Source organism: Nematolebias whitei, chromosome 5, assembly GCF_014905685.2.
Source record: "Nematolebias whitei isolate Nwh7 chromosome 5, NemWhi1, whole genome shotgun sequence".
In the NCBI taxonomy this organism is placed as follows: Eukaryota; Metazoa; Chordata; class Actinopteri; order Cyprinodontiformes; family Rivulidae; genus Nematolebias; species Nematolebias whitei.
The window spans coordinates 34,696,015-34,707,707 of record NC_056502.1 but is presented as its reverse complement, the minus strand read 5'-3'; the positions used below and the strand labels follow the sequence as shown (position 1 = coordinate 34,707,707).

The 11,693-nt window shown below is 41.8% G+C and overlaps 1 protein-coding gene across 1 annotated transcript in view; it reads right to left on the bottom strand.

Annotated features, from left to right (window-relative positions):
* LOC119410216 (E3 ubiquitin-protein ligase RNF19A) overlaps window positions 1-7,848 on the bottom strand; it is a 19,946-nt gene extending 12,098 nt beyond the window's left edge. The window contains exons 1-2 of the mRNA XM_037677127.1: window positions 6,884-7,848; window positions 1,199-1,413 (exon numbers count right to left, since the gene is read on the bottom strand). Coding sequence (XP_037533055.1) covers window positions 1,199-1,413; window positions 6,884-7,584 — 916 coding nt within the window. The 5' untranslated portion in view covers window positions 7,585-7,848. The remainder of the gene's footprint in view (window positions 1-1,198; window positions 1,414-6,883) is intronic.
* Window positions 7,849-11,693: the final 3,845 nt, after the last annotated feature.

Here is an 11,693-nt window from a genome sequence, read left to right as displayed (position 1 = left end):
GCTTTTTATAAGACTGAGCTGAATACAGCTCCTCAGACTGAAGAAGTCTTTCGGACGAAAGAAGAAACATTTCTACTTTTTTTGTTTGTTTGTTTTGTTTTTTGAACGTCCAGAAGACCAGACTTAACTTTTTTTAGATTTTTCTACCTGGATTATTGAGCATGCATCAGGATATCTATATTTAAAATTCTATATTTTTTTTCATCAATTGATGTATTTGCGCTCATTGTGGTTTTGTTTTTTGTATACAGATTTTTTTGTCTTGTATACAGATTATTTTTAGCTTTGAATTAAAGCTTGAATATAAAGTGTAATGCTTGTTTTGTGATTTGTACATCTGTGGGTTTGAATAATGTTGAACCAAAGGCTGTGTCTCTTCTTTAAACATGTTTGAGGGAAATATTCCTGAGAGTTCCAATAATTTTGTATTTTTTATGATTTTTCAGCTGAATTAACTTTAACAGATTATTTAATAAAGTCAAAGGGAAAACAGGATTTCATGATAAAGCGGGGGGGGGGGTGGACAGCTGAGCTGTCTGTACTCGTAGTTTAGAGCTGGGTAGAGAGAGCTGAGATGCGCGTTGTTTGTTTTTAGCTAGTTAGTATTGCGCGCAACTAATTAGCACTATGCCAGTACTGATAGGTGGACCCCTAGTTCTGCAGCCCGACAATTACAGTATGTCGATTTAATTCTGCCAAACATTCGACTGCTGAAAGTAATACTGCCACTGTCTAAAACCAAAAAACATTTGGGCACCTCGTGAAGTTTCTTGTTAACACCCAAAGAAATCAGACCTGATTTTATATGAAATGAAAGCATTAGGAAGGTGGTCTACTGACAGCTAAACTGTTTAAAGGCAAACTGTGTAAACGATGCAAATCTGGCTCATCTGGCTGTGGTAGTTCAGAAAAAAAAAAGACAACCGAGTAAAACACGTACTGTTCATGCAAGAGTCAGGTAAAAACAATTACGCTGTTTATGTTGCAAGTGATGTCTGGTCATGACAAATATGTGCAATGGGGTAAAATATTAATATTTTCTTAGGACACTTAACATGGCAAATTAGTTTACACTTAATTTAATTTAACTTCTTAATACATCTCTACAAGTACTTCTTGTGGCGTAACATTAATGTAGATACAGCAAAAACAAAGAAAAAGCAAATGTGCTTTTGTAATTTCTTTTTAGTCAGCCTACCTGCAGCCCCACTCTCCTGACTATAACTGAGGGAGGACGAGCGCACGGTTCTCAGGCGCAGGCGCAGGCTCTGGGCTCGCTGTTGTCGAGCTGCATCACAGGTCTGGTTAGGATGCCACAGCTGCTTACAGTGGTAACAGAACTCGGTGCCACAACCTTCCCTGCCACATGTGATCTTTGGACAGCTGGCACACCCAAACGCTATTACTGCATATCTGGAAGAGGACAAACAAAACACTCAAGACAATAAAATACAGCATGCTCCCAACTTGCATTAAGAAAGAAGGACTTTTGCAAGTTTAAAATACAATTATATATGGGTACAGTATATGACTGACATACAAGAAATAATCCAGACAATAATGAAAGACAAAAATGTCCAACATCAACTGAGAAAACATGACACAAAGTTGGTTAATTTTTAATAGTATTTTAGCTAGAGGTGCGCCGATAAATCGGCCGGATGATTTATCGGCCAGATGATTTATCGGCCGGATGATTTATCGGCCGGATGATTTATCAGCCCCGACTTCCTTAATTTTGGGAAATCGTACGATACTTGCATGAGAAACTGATTTTACCGATTTTTTTTGTAGTTTTAACAAAAATTGTCTAAACTTCATTTATATTTGAGAGCACTACCTCATGGCCAGTTAATATCTTACAAAAAGATCTGAAGCTCTTGACCTTGACCTCTCTAAGCGGCTTTAAACATCTGTTGGACTCCTGGCAAGGAACAATGCAGACATGTTCCTGTTTTTAGTTTTCTACATTCACCTTACAATCTAGCTGTTTTTGTTACTTTTTTTGCCATCTTATTTGTATAAAAAAATAAAATAAAATCTGTATGCCTTTCTATAACTGTCTATCGTCGTCGCTGTTGTCCACTGTTGTCATCACTCTTTGTTGAAATCAGGTCTCTCTTGTAAATGAGTCCTCGAGGCTCAATGGGATTTACCTGTCTCAATAAAGGTTGAAAAAAAAAAATCAGTTTGCATTGTTTCTAGGATATTGTTCAAAGATATGTTTTTCAATAAAATAATATTGGAAAATTGAAGGTGCATTGTGACTTTATAACACCTGACAGTGTCGCTTATAAAACAAAATCGGAATCGGCAGGTCAGACTTTTTAGAAATCGGCGATTGGCCAGAAAACTGCAATCGGTGCACCTCTAGTTGTAGCTCACCCTACGGTAGATTTAAAAAAAAAAAAAACTGCACCTTTTATATTTATTTTTTCCAAAATACAACTGAAGTAAAAACTAAAGTAAAAAAAAGAATTGGAAATTTAATAACGGCATTTTTCTGACATGAGGGTTTGGATGAATGCAAAAATGTTCCAGGGTAGAGTTTAGGTCGTTTTCACACCAGATAGTCCGGTAGACTCGGTTCGGGACCGATATTCATGACCTTTTGTTTACATTTGAGCTGGTGCGTTTGCATTCACACTGCACTGTGCAGTCAAGTCAACCTGTTGAACCAACCTATTCCCCCGCTCGCCTGTGGGGGCGCTGCACCAAGAACTACTGAAAGAAACAACACAAAAACCTCTGAAGACATTTCTTCTTCTTCTTCTTCTGTAAATAAAAATAAAAACAAAGTGGCATCAAGTTTTAGCAGTTTTAGGAGTTATATTTTGTCATTTTTCAAAAATGGTCTCAGCATGAGCAGAAGATGAAACAGAAGACCATGGAGAATATTGTTTTTCACACAAGTCAGCCGACGGCTCCATATAAGGTCAGAGAAATGCATGTTTGTTTACCCTGCGGAGCGGGGCTCGGTCTGTTTACATTCGCACTGTACTCGAACCGTGCTGGAGTTCGTTTCTACCGGACCGAGACCTAGGTTTTAGCCCGGGCCAGAGTTCGCCTTTTTGTTCCGTGACAGAGTTCAATGGCGCGTTCACACCTCCCTAAACAAACCGGACTTTCTAGGAAAACGAGCTAGAGTTCGATTAAAGCGGACTAAACAGGGCTAGTGTGAATGCACCCATAGGTTCACTAGTACTGCCAACAGGAAAAAAAAAACATCCTTATTTACTAGGGCTGAACAATTAATTGCATTTGTAATAATATCGCAATATGATAAAACCAGATTTTCTAATCACAAAGGCTACAATTTGACTGGTCACATGATCTGGTTACGTGACTTGCGACTGAGCGGAGCGAAGCAGAGCAGAGAGCGGGAGAAGTCAACGCTGCACTTTAACCGGTTGCACAATGGTGTCGGGCTCGACAGAAGCTGACACATCTGAAAGTTTCATACCAAAGAGGAGCAGCACGTCTGTTGTTTGGAATTATTTTGTCTATAAAAAAGAAGATGCTGCGCAACGACATGTATTGTGCAGAACCTGCCTTGTTGCTGCTGCTGCCTCTCGAGGTAACACCACAAATCTTATCACTTAAAAAACACCACAAAGCCATTTATGATAGTTACATGGCTAGAATACCAACGACCAGTGCTTCAGCTTCAAGTAAGAAAAGTACCAGTAGACAGGGATCACTGGCCGAACTGTTCAAAGGTTTTACTCCGTATGAACAGAATTCAAAACATCACACAGAAATAACTTGAGCTATAGCTAGTTCATAGCGAAAGACATGATGCCCATTAATATAATGACCAAGCCTGGATTTACAGCTTTGGTAAACACAATGGATAAGTGGTACAGAATGACCTCGCGCACACATTTTAGCAAAGTTGCTATTCCCGAGCTATACGAAAATTGCAGAAACAGAGTTGCAGAAGAGCTGAAAACAGTGTTTTTTTGGCACTGAAACAGATTTATTGCTTGTGTTCGTTGAAAAATACATGAGAAGAAGATATTGAAAAATATTTGCATATTAAATCGCAATATTGAAGTTAAAAAAAAAATCGCAATTAGAATATTTTCCAAAATCGTTCAGCCCTATTAATTACTTTTTGAAGGTATTCATTTATACAATTACTCAAAAGTGTTCTTTGTAAATGTTACCACGTAGGGTATTTCAGAGAATGCTTGTTAGGGGAGGGAATCTTTAGGCAGCTCACAATTTATGAGAAGGTTGCAATTCGATTATGAAATTACACTTGATGCATTTCAATTAACTGGGATTATCAGGTTTTTGTAAAACACCAGGAGATTATGAAGATAAATCAGTCTCAAAAGTAGTCACACGAGCGAACAATGAGATTTGTATGAGTCCAATAAGATCCACATGGGTACCACAAGTTTTACACGTTTATTACAAGATTCACAAATGTATAAACAGCTTTTCAAATGTGCACATTTCAATTTGCACAAGTAGGAATATTATGTGTATACAAATTGTCAAATACATGTGCACAAATCACCTGCTGTGGCTGAATCAGTCAACAATGAGGACACGGATCAGCTGGCGTGTAAATGTGACTTTTGAGACTTTTTTACTGCTCCAGATTTGCAAAGGTAATACTGCGTTCAAGTCTGGTAAAACCTGGGACACGTGAGCCTTACCACATTTACTGAGATATTGAGAAAATAATGTATACAATAGCTCATAGCCCCTATAACAGGGCTATTCAACTGACAGCCCACGGGTGACTTCAATCCAGACCACCAGAGTTCACAAAAAATTTAATTAAATATAAAAATTTTAAAAATTGGGGTGGGGGAGGGGGTTCCAGGTTTGGGTAACATTTACAGTAGTCCCTAGTTTATTGCGGGGGATCAGTACTCTGAAGCCCCACGATAGGTGAAAAACCACAAAGTAAGAATACAGTAGTCCCTCGCTACTTAGCGGTTCATTCGTCACGGATTCACTGTATCACGGTTTTTCAACATGACATTCTGTGCCCTTTTAGAGCGTTTAGAATTTAGAAACATTGTTTAGAAGATTGCGAGAGTTTGGGTAGGGTTTAAAACACCTTTATTATATTAGGGCTGCAACAACGAATCGATAAAATCGATAAAAATCGATGATTAAAAGCGTTGGCAACGAATTTCATTATCGACTTGTGTCGCGCGATTATGCATCTTTCACGGCGCTGCGGAGCTGTTTCGGATTGTTCACGAGCAGTTCATTGTCAATGCTGACTGACTGAATAAAGTTTGAAAAAAAAAAAAAAACTGCAGCGTGAGTTGAACAGAGCGAGGGGGAGCAGAGCAGAGGCTGTTTTCAAAGGAAATTAAGTAAATTTTACAAATGACCGACGCAGCGAAAACTGTTCAACCCAAGTCCTCCAAAGTGTGGGAGAACTTCACAAAGATAAAAAATGAGAAACATGCAGCTTTGAAAATCGCCGACACGACATGTGAGAACCACGGAGATAAACGTAAACATTTCGGAGTCACGAGGAGGAGGAAGGAGCTGCAGCTGATACAACATGTCTCACTCCCAACTCGTGCTGCAGGTGAGTCTCTACAATTTAACACATTGTTCTGTTTCAAGAGAGAAAACGTAACGTCAGTCTGTCTGTAGCTGAAGCTGCTGTTTGTTTGTTTGTTTGCTGATTAATGACGGTGATAGAGAACATGTGTGTTACTTTTTATTTTATTTAATTGGTACAAGCAGTGTTTAAATGTGATTTATAAATAAATCTAACACAAATATAATAATTTAATGATTAAGCTTCAACTTTTAATTTGCTGGCAAAGTCTGAAGACACTGCAGGTATGGCAGGATGAATTGCATTTAAACAGGAATTAAAGTAATTTATTACATCTACTCAAATGTGTGTAATTAAGTATTTTATATGTGTGTGTGTGTGTGTGTGTGTGTGTGTGTGTGTGTGTGTGTGTGTGTGTGTGTGTGTGTGTGTGTGTGTGTGTGTGTGTGTGTGTGTGTGCGTAATTGCTCTTTTAGCTACTTTTGCCTGAACCTAACACTGTAAGTGAAACAAGGCATTTCTTGAGTTGCTGTAAATTATGTTATAATACATATTTACTGTCTCATTCCAGAAAACAACAACAAACAACAACATCCTTCATGATGGACAGACATCATGGAAACCACAGCAGCAGCTGTCTTCACTGAAACATCCTGAACATGATCGTCACTGACATGAGGTCTCTTGTCGATGGTTGAAGATGAAGGCTTCACTACAATGATCCACACTTTTAATCCAGGTTACAATAATCCACACTTTTAATCCAGGTTACAATAATCCACACTTTTAATCCAGGTTACACTCTTCCCTCAAGGACACATTTTACAAAGCAACTACATATTGTGCAGGTATAAAGATACATTTGTATATATTTTTGTGTACATTTATTTTTTTAAGCTATTTGACTAACTTTTATTTTTTATTATGCAATATTTTACTAACATAATAGTCAAATAGCAGCCTGTTTTTTGTGTGAATTTCTATGTCAGTCAAATGTTCAATTTTGGAATAAAGAGGTGGAAATTAAAACGTTTTTTTTTTTTTTTTTTTATATCTTTTAATAGAAAAAAAAAAGGGCCGATGAATAATTTATTGATATTATTGTTTGTTAGAGCTAATATATATATATATATATATATATATATATATATATATATATATATATATATAAGAATAAGAATATGGAAGAAGCAGGTTAAAGATAATGGATGGATGGATGATTTTTAGGATATTTGGATAAAAGTTTTTTTTAATTAATCAATTTATCAAAATAGTCAGTAAAATTATCAAAATAAAAATAGTTGTCATTGGTTGTATTGGTTCTATGTAATTTTGACTTACCCACAGTCTGGTGCAGGGCACCACCGGCAGTCTGGGTCAGCAACCAGCCACCTCCTCAGCATGAACTCTTCATATTTCTCCATGAGCACTCGATCACCCAGGATCATGCGTATATCGTGTGGATTGAAGCGCTCTGTGCACTCCGGGCAGCTTATATTGACACGTGACTCTGAGATCTCAATACGCAGGTACTGGCGCAGACAGTCTATGCATGAGCGGTGGTGACAGGTCATGATGTCAGGAAAGCTCTCCCTAGAGTGGCGCAAAAGGCACAGTGGGCACTCCAGAAGCTCTGCTCCTACTCCAACCCCGACCTTGGAGGAAGAGGTAGAAGATGAAGGCCCTGAGACACACGAGGAGGAGGCAGCAACAACAGAGGCAGCTTCGGTCCCAGCCACAGAGAAGAAGGCAGATTTCTTTTCATTACACATCTCTGAGTGGATGCTCTCAATGCTAGCTATACCATCCACTCCTGTTAGTCCTCCAGGTCCAGGATGATGGAGCTCTCTGGACTTTTCGCGCCCTGATTTGGAATCTCGTCTCCGTCTTCTGAAAAGAGAAGCCAGGGAGAAGCGCCTCTTTTTTGGAGCCTTCTTCACAGACGGCAGGGAGATGGAGGAAGCGGTGGACTGCAGGTCCCGGTCAGAACCCATCACTCCACCGCTTCCACCACCTAGCTGCTGATGCTTCTGTAAGCTCATCTCTCCGGGGGGAGAGGAGGGGTGTGCCGGCAGGAAGCCAGGGCTGGGCAGCCTGTTCCTTACATGTGCAGAAAGGTCTGGGAGTTGGATGGGGCTGGGAGAAGGGGTGAAGAGGTGGATGGGAGAGGGAGCAGGGGAAGGGGATGGGAGGCCAGGGTGAGGGGACAGGGCTCCAGAAGGCCCTTCTGTGTTTAGGACATGGTGACTTCTCCTGAGCAGCCTCGATGTCACATCTAATAGCCGGATGATGGCGAAGGGGTGGGGTCACGTGCTGCGAAAGTGATGCAACAGAACCTGAAAAGATCCACAAAATAAAGAAATGTGTAGAAAAGGAAAGAGGGAAAGAAGAAAGAAAAAAATATATATAATTATTGTATATCTTGACGATTTTAATTATCTTCATACACAAACTTCAAATGGATACTAAAATTATAGTTTGACATTTACAACAAAGATGTGAGTTTTTTAGCCTGGCGAGCTACAGATGATTTTAGTCAGACTGAAAGAAAGGCGAGTTATTTTAATTTTTTACTTTCAAAAATCCCTGAGTGTGGTTTTGCGGTTTGTGTCTTTTGTGTTTTTGACAAAGAGCTGTTTTAATTGTGGGTTTCCAATATTCATTTTGAACAGCCGAAGCAGCAGGGCATCAGTGTTCCTGCTTGCTTGACATTTTGCTCAGTCAGTGTAACAGCTGGCATAGCGTGCATTTGCTTTGCTGATGAGTGTCTAAAAGAAGAGAGAACAAAGGGTTAACAACCTGGGATAATATTGACCCAAAGAGACAGGGTTCTGATCTGCCTGTAAGATCAACAGTGAAGAGGTCCTGCTATCAGCTGCAAATAGCAAACAGGAGGCACACCACAAAAGAAGGGTTTTCTAAGGTAGACTGTTTTCAGCTATGAATACAGCTGAGGCACTAAAGCATCCATCCATCCATCCATTATCTTTTACCCACTTCTTCCATTTTGGGTCACGGGGGTCGCTGGTGCCCATGTCTGGTAATCACTGTGAGAGGGGCGGGTACACCCTGGACAGGTCGCAAATCCATCACAGGGACACAGAGACAAACGAGACAAACGAGACAAACGAGACAACCATTCATTCTCTCACTCACACCTAGGGACAATTTGGAGTTACCAATCAGTCTAACATGCATGTTTTTGGTCTGTGGGAGGAAACCGGAGTACATGGAGAAAACCCACGCATGCATGGAGAGAACATGCAAACTCCACCCAGAGGGGACCCTGGACCGGGATTTGAACCAGGGACCTGTGCGCTGAAAGGCAGTAGCTCTGCCAGTTGCGCCACCGTGCTGCCCACACTAAAACATGCATAATTCAATTAAATAAAAGTCCTGAAGCTTCATGAACTGATTACAAGGATTCTGCACCCTTTGTTTTTCAAAACTCTTGACTTTTCAGAAATTTCTTGATGGATGGATAGAATTTCAGGCCAAATTATTTAAAAAAAAACTTGCAATTTTTGGATGTAACTGGGACCCTGTGTACACAATTTTGTTTCAGCTCATGTACCACATGTGATGCGAATGACAAAGAACCTTGAAAATAATCATCCTATGTTTATAAAGCACATTTAAGACAATGTAGGCTGATCAAAAATATTGATGAGATATAAAAGTAAATATACAACGACTGTGCTCATCGCCTGTCACTCCTAATCTCCCTCTTTCTGTGTAAACAATTTGGATTTAAATACTGTAGTGGGAAACATGGTGGCGGAGTTGGTAGAGCTGCTGCCTCTCAGCAAGCAGGTTACCCTGGTTCAAATCCTGGTCTGGGGTTTATTCTGGGTGGAGTTTGCACGTTCTCTCTGTGTTGCGTGGGTTTTCTCCGGGTACTCCAGTTTCCTCCCACAGACCAAAAACATGCATGTTAGACTGAATGGTAACTCTAAACTGTCCCTAGGTGAGAGAGAGAGAGTGAATGGTTGTTTGCCTCTACGTGTCTCTGTGATGGACTGGAGGCCTGTCCAGGGTGTCTCCCGCCTCTCACACAGTGACAGCTGGATATGGGCACCAGCGACCCCCCATGACCCGAAAAGGAAGAAGCGGGTAAAGATAATAGATGGATGGAGGGATACTGTAATTGTTTAAATAAACAATCCATGCTGCATGAGCAGCAATGTTTATTTTAAATCAAGTGCGACCGGAGCAGAGCCTTTAGTTCCCCTCTGCGAACGGCCAGGCCACCGGGAAATGTCCTGATGCTTCCTATGGCCAGTCTGCCCCACTGCAGAAGGTGCTAAATCTTTTTAAATTATTTAGCACATGTGATTGTGCTTTATTATTATTTTGTGCTGCACTTGTCCGATGCCTCATTCTGAAGTAATTCAGCATTTTTGTTCCTGCTCTGTTCCTGACCCATTTTATGATTCCTCCCCTCCAAGACAGATTCTTCTGTCCATCAAATATCTGGACCTTGATGTCTGCTCTGCCTTCAGACCACCGATTCCAGCTAAAACCCTCGGATAAGTTTTGTTTTCCTGCCTCTATGTGAATGACCCACGCCTGTATTTTTGAGCACAAACTCAGATCCCGGACTCTAGGAGCTGAGCTCTCAGAACCAAGCTCCACATTCTGAAGAGAGTGTTTGTCAGACTTGCACGCACATATCACGTGATCCGTCCAAACCTCCTTTCCCTCTGACATCATCGCAGCTTCGTCTTTTCACCTGTGATCGAGTTCTGCAGAGTGACAGCTGACTTTCTCCTCCTGATAAAACTTTAAATAAATATTTTTGTTCACTGCTCTTTTGACACAACTGACACAAACCCGTATCCTGCTTTGTCGGGAACAGAGCAGGAACAAAAACACTGAATTACTTCAGGTATGAGGCATTAGAAAAGTGAAGCACACATAAAAATAAATAAAATAAATAAAAGCACAAGCACCTGCTAAAGCAGGGCCGACTGGCCACTGGAGGCATCAGGTGGGTTTTTGATTGCGTCAGTGAATGTGCGCGGCTGATGATCCAATTATATGGCAACATGGCTTGCCATGCCATCACCTGCCGCATGTGGCCATTTGACCGCGCAATGACCAGCCTTGAAAGAGGTAAAAGTTCAGTTAAGCTTCAGATAGACTACTGCCCAAAACACCCCTATGATGAGCAAAATAAATGGACTCGATGTTCCCTCGCCCGGACGTAGGTCACCGGGGCCCCACTCTGGAGCCAGGCCTGGAGGTGGGGCACGCAGGCGAGCGCCTGGTGGCCGGGCTTTTACCCATGGAGCTCGGCCGGGCACAGCCCGAAGAGGAGACGTGGGTCCCCCTTCCCATGGGCTCACCACCTGTGGGAGGGGCCAAAGGGGTGGGGTGCAATGTGGGATGGGTGGTGGCCAAGGGCGGGGACCCTGGCGGTCTGATCCTTGGCTACAGAAGCTGGCTATTGGGACGTGGAATGTCACCTTACTGGTGGGGAAGGAGCCTGAGCTGGTGTGTGAGGTTGAGAGGTTCCGGCTAGAAATAGTCAGACTCACCTCCACGCATGGCTCTGGCTCTGGAACCAGTTTCCTTGAGAGGGGTTGGACACTCTTCCACTCTGGAGTTGCCCCTAGTGAGAGGCGCCGAGCAGGAGTGGGCATACTTATTGCCCCCCATCTTGGTGCCTGTGTGTTGGGGTTCACCCCGGTGAATGAGAGGGTAGCCTCCCTCTGCCTACTTGTGGGGGGACGGGTTCTGACTGTAGTTTGTGCTTATGCACCAAACGGCAGTTCAGATTTTCCACCCTTTTTGGAGTCCTTGGAGGGGGTACTGAAAAACTAAAGAATGAACAATATAAAATTATGTTAATCTACTTGTTGAGGAGGCAGGTCTGACTGGCCGGTTTAAGAGGTAAAAAAAAAAAGTCACGTTAAGCTCAGATGGACAACCTGTCACCGGCAACATGCATGAATGGCCGTGCAGCCCTGACCCGCTGGTTGAAATGGACTTGCAACCTGTCCAGGGTGTACCCCACCTCTCGCACAGTGATGGCTGGACATGGGCACCAGGGAACTCTGCTACCCGAAAAGGAAGAAGCGGGTAAATATAATGGATGGATGGATGGATGGATGGATCAGCTGATTACGTGCTGCTGTTGGTTGTAGAA